At 38.2% G+C, this 6,201-nt stretch overlaps 1 protein-coding gene across 1 annotated transcript; it reads left to right on the top strand.

The window, feature by feature from the left end:
* Positions 1 to 1,988: 1,988 nt before the first annotated feature.
* On the top strand, positions 1,989 to 5,605 carry LOC112457184 (protein ANTAGONIST OF LIKE HETEROCHROMATIN PROTEIN 1-like). The gene is made up of 4 exons (XM_025020107.1): positions 1,989 to 2,328; positions 2,468 to 2,556; positions 2,634 to 3,404; positions 3,475 to 5,605. Exons 3-4 carry the CDS (start codon positions 2,766 to 2,768, stop codon positions 4,174 to 4,176), a joined length of 1,341 nt encoding a protein of 446 aa, XP_024875875.1. The 5' UTR covers positions 1,989 to 2,328; positions 2,468 to 2,556; positions 2,634 to 2,765; the 3' UTR covers positions 4,177 to 5,605.
* The last annotated feature ends 596 nt before the right edge of the window (positions 5,606 to 6,201 follow it).

The raw sequence follows: 6,201 nt of genomic DNA, 5'->3' as shown, positions 1-6,201 counted from the left end.
TTTTTCGCGTAACGCGTAACCGCGTAACTAATCAGAAGCGAATATGCGTAACCGAAAATGCAAAACGCTTCTAATTGGTTACGCGGTTTAGCCTTAGGCTGAAGTCACATGGCATGTATTTTCCGCGTAAAGGTTAATCCAGACAAACTTGCATAGCGCATAAACATAAGCATAAGAGAATTGATTGGTCCATATACATGTGCATAAGGAAATAGACCAATCCGTTTCTTTATGCATATGGTTATGCACCTATGCAAGTTTGTCTGGATAGACCTTAACCGCGTAAACAATAAGAAGCGTGCATATGCGTAACAGAAAATGCGAAACGCTTGTGATTGGTTACGCGGTTACGCGTTACGCGAAAAATACCTGCCATGGGACTCCGACCTATACGTATCGCGTATGTTACGTGATATTCTGATTTTATCGTGACAAAATTTACGTAATAAATATTTGCGTAACCAATCAACTGTGACATCTAATGCTAGATCTGCAAGTCGTAAAGTCGTGAGTCGCAAGAATTGACCAATCACAATCGAATTTGAGGAGAATAATAGACTGTCAATTTTGCGACTCGCGACTTTGCGACTCCCATTGTAGACCTAGCATTAAAGACATTCAGTTCCGCGTAACAGAAAACGCGGAACGTCTTTGATTGGTTATGCGATTCGCGTTAAGCCGTGATCAGATTACGAATTGGGATTGAGATTGAATTGAAATTTGACTAATTAGAGTAGTTTCCTTTATTCTGATTGATTAAATTTCAATGGAACTTATGCTAGGTCTACAATGCAAGTCGTAAAGTCGTGAATCGTAAAAATTGACCAATCACAGTCGATTATTCTCCTCAAATTCGATTGTGATTGGTCTATTTTTTACGACTCACGACTCGAATTTATATGTATATGGGGCATTCTCTGTCAATCAGACACCTCCCGTCCAAAAATTGGGGTCACCTGGAAAATTCATTTGGGGCTCATTTTATAGCTATACATATGTAGTTTTATTTGAGCTGTGGCCTTTTGAAAAATAAAAAATTTCGTGTCCCTACAATCTTTTATTACATACAATCTATTAATTTAAAAAAATTCATTTTTTTCCATAGATTCAATGCTAACTACTAAATAAACCCATTAATACATATTTCTATGACAGTCAAAACTGTTTTATAACTTCCAAGTAACGATTTTATTTGTCGTACATACCTCGTTACCCGCAGATTTCGGCCACCATATTGGGGTCCGCCATGTTGATTTTTCAAAAAACCACAGCTCAAATAAAACTACATATGTATAGCTATGGTGAAAGAACACAGGTGTGCTCATACTCGTGACGAATTTCATACGGTTCTGCGCAGATGCCAAATGCAGCCATTTTTAAGTGGCAGTTTCAAAACATTTAAGGTTGTACCAAGTGACTTTGTAACATATCATGAGTAAAAAAGTGACGCATATAAAAGGAAGAAAACAAGAAAAATGAGAAGAATTACTAACATTAAAAATAAGTACGCATTACATGTATATGTTTTTATATACTTTGTAATTATATCATATACGTATGCAATATTAATCTCATATATTTTTCAAACTGATTTATTCTTTAACGAGTGTTCTTCTTATATATAAATTAAACACAAAAATAAATAAGTAAAACATAAAAATAAATAAGTAAAAGGCTGCGGTCCACTTGACGCTACAAATACTTTGGAGCGTTTTTCTTCTCTTTCTTTTTTCATTGAAAGAAAATAGAAGAGGAATGCTTCGAAGCATTTGTAGCGTCAAGTGGACCGCAGCCTCGCACAAGACTCTCGTATGATAGCGTAGCGTAACTTATAAACGTGGATCAACGCACAAGAAACGTATCGGTTAGAGCCACTGCACAAAACTTTCCTATGGTAACGTAATGTAGATCAACGCACAAGAAACGTATTGACGTATAAGGGTGCCGTTACATGCGGCGTAACTTGCGTAAAGCGTAACCTGCGTATCCTAGTGATTTAAGAGAAGTTACGTCCATGATGCATCAAGGTTACGTCATTTTCTAGCCTGGGTTTACATGGAGCGTATTTCGCGCAATGCGTAACTAATACAACCAATTGGAGATCAGAGTTACCGTTGTATCCTTCAACAGAAATATAAAACTGATTTGCGATTGGTTCTCGCAACTTACGCATTGCGCGAAATACGCTCCATGTAAACCCAGGCTAGAAAATGACGTAACTTCTCTCTCTGCATCTGCACTTGAAATTGGTTATGCCAGACTCGGAGGTTATGTGTGTTCTTTTATCTCAACCTCCACCAGATGACATGAAGAAAATTGCCATATGATGTAAGATTTACATATAAAATATGTTATTATTCAAATAATTTATACAATTATATTTTATATATATAAGAGAATGTGCTCTAAATTTGTGAAAATAAGAACTCTACATGTAAGATATTTTCATTGTAATATATACTTTCAGCCTGATATGCTAAAATGGGATAATCACCGTCACAGAGCGAACCAGCGTGAATCACGTTGAACAAATTTATTGTTAATGTGGACTTAATGGTGAATGATTTATAATAACGATAATAACGTATCGAAATATGTGTATCGCAGCAATAACATTGCTGTCTAATTTTCAGGACTATTACAAACTGCTGACTACGATTTAGATATACCCCGACAAACCCCAGTATTCTGCGTGAGTGGGAAAGTAGTGAGGATACCGTGTGATCTCCAGATTAAACAGTTGATTTAATGTACATACATACAAGATGGAATTGAATCAAATAGATCCTGACCTGATATTAATCGTTATATGGAAACGATGGCTAAAGTGGAAGAAGATGAAACAAACGCGTCAACAACGGAAAGTTGTGAAACGTCGTATACTAAAACTGTTTGTAATATGGAAACTGATGGTGTTGCAAGAGGAAAACGCTCGTCACAGAATATGGGTGCGCCCGATATTCAGAGAAAGACAAAGGTTATTCCAGGGTGCCAGTGAAAATTTGGTCAGAGAAATGGAATTTCAAGACCACGAAATGTTCTACAATTATACTAGAATGTCCAGAGAGATGTTTGATGAGTTAATGGTTATTGTTGGGCCATTCATAGAAAAACAATGTGTCGTCCGAGATCCAATACCAGCCCGTATCCGGCTTTTAGTATGCCTGCGTTATTTAGCGTCTGGGGACACTATGGCTTCAATTGCTTATGCTTTTCGAATTGGAATAAGCACTGTCTCAAAAATTATTTCTGAGACATGCGAAGTATTATGGAATACTCTCCACGAATCAGTTTTCCCTGAAATAAATGAAGAGAATTGGTTGAAAATCGCGAATGATTTTGAGACGAAGTGGAATTTTCCGCACTGTATTGGTGCGATAGATGGGAAGCACGTAGTAATACAGGTGAGTCGATGTTAAGATAATGTATTTTATATTTACTTTAAAAGATAAAAATTGTAATTTTCCATTTCAGTCACCTCCTCGCAGCGGCTCAACGTTCTACAATTACAAGGGAAATCACAGCATCAGTTTACTAGCGGTTTGTGATGCCAACTACTGTTTCACACTAGTTGACATTGGTGCGGAAGGCAGACAGAGCGATGGCGGTATCTTCGCGCATTCAAACTTTGACCAACGATTCGAAAGAAACCAAATGAATTTGCCAGAACCGAGACCGATTGAAGCTTCTGGGCCCGCATTACCGTTTGTGTTAGTAGCGGATGAAGCATTCGCTTTGACTCGTTACATGATGCGACCGTATCCACGAAGCGGACATCTGAACCGTCAAAGAAAGATATTCAATTACCGTCTCAGTCGAGCACGAAGAATGATCGAAAGCGCTTTCGGCATTTTGGTAGCAAAATGGCGAATTTATCGTCGATCGATAATTGCATCTGTTTCTACTGCAGTCAAAATTGTTCAAGCGACTATATGCTTGCATAATTTTATTATCCAAAAAGAAAACAAATTGCCACTCTCTGAAAGGCATTATATAGGCATGCTCAACGAAGAGAGAGCCGTGATAAACGGTGCATTACAGGAAGTGAACGACGCAGGCAGAACTAACGCCCACGCCCGAATTGCCTCTAGAAATCGAGACGATTTCGCTGCATATTTCGAAAACAGCGGGGCAGTACCCTGGCAGTGGGAAAAAGGTCTACTCGACGATTTCTAATTGAAAAATCGAGAATTTGATCAAGTCTCTATCAGAATTTGCAACTTGCGATCAGGAACCTACCAAGAATTTTCCGACAACGACTGCAAAACATAACTCTGAATTTAAAAGACGCTACATTAGGTTCTCCGAAGAACTCAAAGCACTTCCCACGAATGTCAGAAACTTTTCTTATTATCGCTCTCTAACGTTAATGCGTCCTTCCTACCTGGTAAAATGGAACCGTGAGCAAATAGTAATATGGGCGGTTTTATGCTAGGAGAAACGGACAGTGCGGCGACTGTTGGTGTGCATCGAAAAAATCCATAAAAATCGTTTTCTCTTTTGTACAAGTGCGGTCCAACGTGGATAAAAATACGATGAACGTGCAATTTTGCTTTCATACTCGCCTTTGTGGTAACCACTTCATACCTTTTCTATCCACCATCGCTACTCGTATTCCTAAAAAGTTTCTACAATGAAAATAAAAATTCGCTTAGTGTACGGAGAACTTAAGACACACGACTTACTGCAAATGTCCCCCAAGTTATATATGTATATTATTCTATTACTATCTACTATACTACATTGTTACTTTCTTTTTTCTCCTTTTTTATTGTAACAGAGCACAAATCGACGTTTTACGAAATTGAGACGAAACGTTAGGGATACGTCCAGTGTCTGATACCTTCAATTATACCTCAACGATTTTTCAAAATTGTATGAGTCATTAGCACCACATAGATGACAGTTTCCAATCGTAAATGACAAATTGCTAGTTCCTACGTTTTTCACGCTGTTAACGCTTTCTCTGCACATTGAAGCTTCTACTTCCACAGCGAGAACAATTGCTAATTAATAGACATTTATGCTGCTCAGGTGATATACTAGCATTTACTATGCAGGATTTTACTATTTCCCAACAAGAGATGTTATCGTTAATATACACGTTGACTTCCGTAAGTATTGCTCAGAAGCCAAGCTTCTTAACTTTCTTAAGTTGTAAAACATGCTGATATAATTCCAATTTGATATTAACAAGGGGAAGCTTGTGAAATGCGACTTGGGCGATTGTTTTCGTTTCTTCCGAATGAGTGCAGAACTGTGCAACTACATAAAATAAGACAGCGTACTTTTTAAGAATATCTGAAGAAAAAATTATACAGCCATTAAGAATATACAATGCCATTGTTAAACTTTTTATTTCATATGTTTGCGTAAACCAGTACAAAATTTTGAACTAAAACTTATATACTTATATAACTATAATTATTATATTTGTCATCCACCTGTTGAAACGATTATTTTTTTGTAACGTATTGCGTTTTTGCGGATGACTTACAAGTAAGAGCAAGTGCGCTGTGTGTATACGTAATGTATGTATGAATGCCTCTGTATGTAAAACTAATTTGTAATAAATGAAAGGAAACGTTTTTAATTAATATTGCAATTAACGCATTGATTATTCTTTTTTATTCTCACAAAAATCTCCGTCTCTGCAAGCAACGTTAGAAATCGTATTTCCAGGCGAGCTCTGTCACGATATGGCAACCTTCGCATACCTTCTCCCAATCGAATTAAAAATCCATCTAGCGGATTAGTAGTTTGCGTTGGCTCCACTGTTGAGTCATCCTCTTTCAACGCTTTTATCAACGCTGTTTGCAAATCTTCGCCCTTTTGCTCTAAAACATAATGTAGACGTACTGTTAGCCGGGTATCGGCTAAGGGGATCGAGTTCCGCTCGCGAGCGAGAAAGGAGTGAATCAACACGTCCGATTTCCAATTTATATCTTTATTGAATAAATGGGCTTGTTCTACACGAGTTGTCTCTTCTTGTTGAGTTCCCGCCTTGCGGTTTGTTTTCAGGAAATCGTAGGTGTTTCGACGCGACTGCTAGCTGTTCTTCGACCGACTGCCCGGCATGCCAATTCGGCGGTCTTTTATAGTCTTGCGACCGAGTCTTGTTGCTAACTCGGGACTTCCGAGTTAGTGCGGAATTCTCGTTGCCGACGCCTCGCGATGGCCTTCGCGTCAGCGATTTCGGTC

The sequence above is a fragment of the Temnothorax curvispinosus genome, unplaced genomic scaffold, assembly GCF_003070985.1.
Source record: "Temnothorax curvispinosus isolate PA1 unplaced genomic scaffold, ASM307098v1 QBEX01007578.1, whole genome shotgun sequence".
In the NCBI taxonomy this organism is placed as follows: Eukaryota; Metazoa; Arthropoda; class Insecta; order Hymenoptera; family Formicidae; genus Temnothorax; species Temnothorax curvispinosus.
This window is presented reverse-complemented; position numbering and strand designations above follow the sequence as displayed.

Coding starts and splice junctions, on each gene's coding strand:
- LOC112457184 (XM_025020107.1), top strand. CDS start 2,766: ATGGAATTGAATCAAATAGATCCTGACCTGATATTAATCGTTATATGG. Junction 3,405..3,474: donor GGAAGCACGTAGTAATACAG/GTGAGTCGATGT, acceptor TTTCCATTTCAG/TCACCTCCTCGCAGCGGCTC.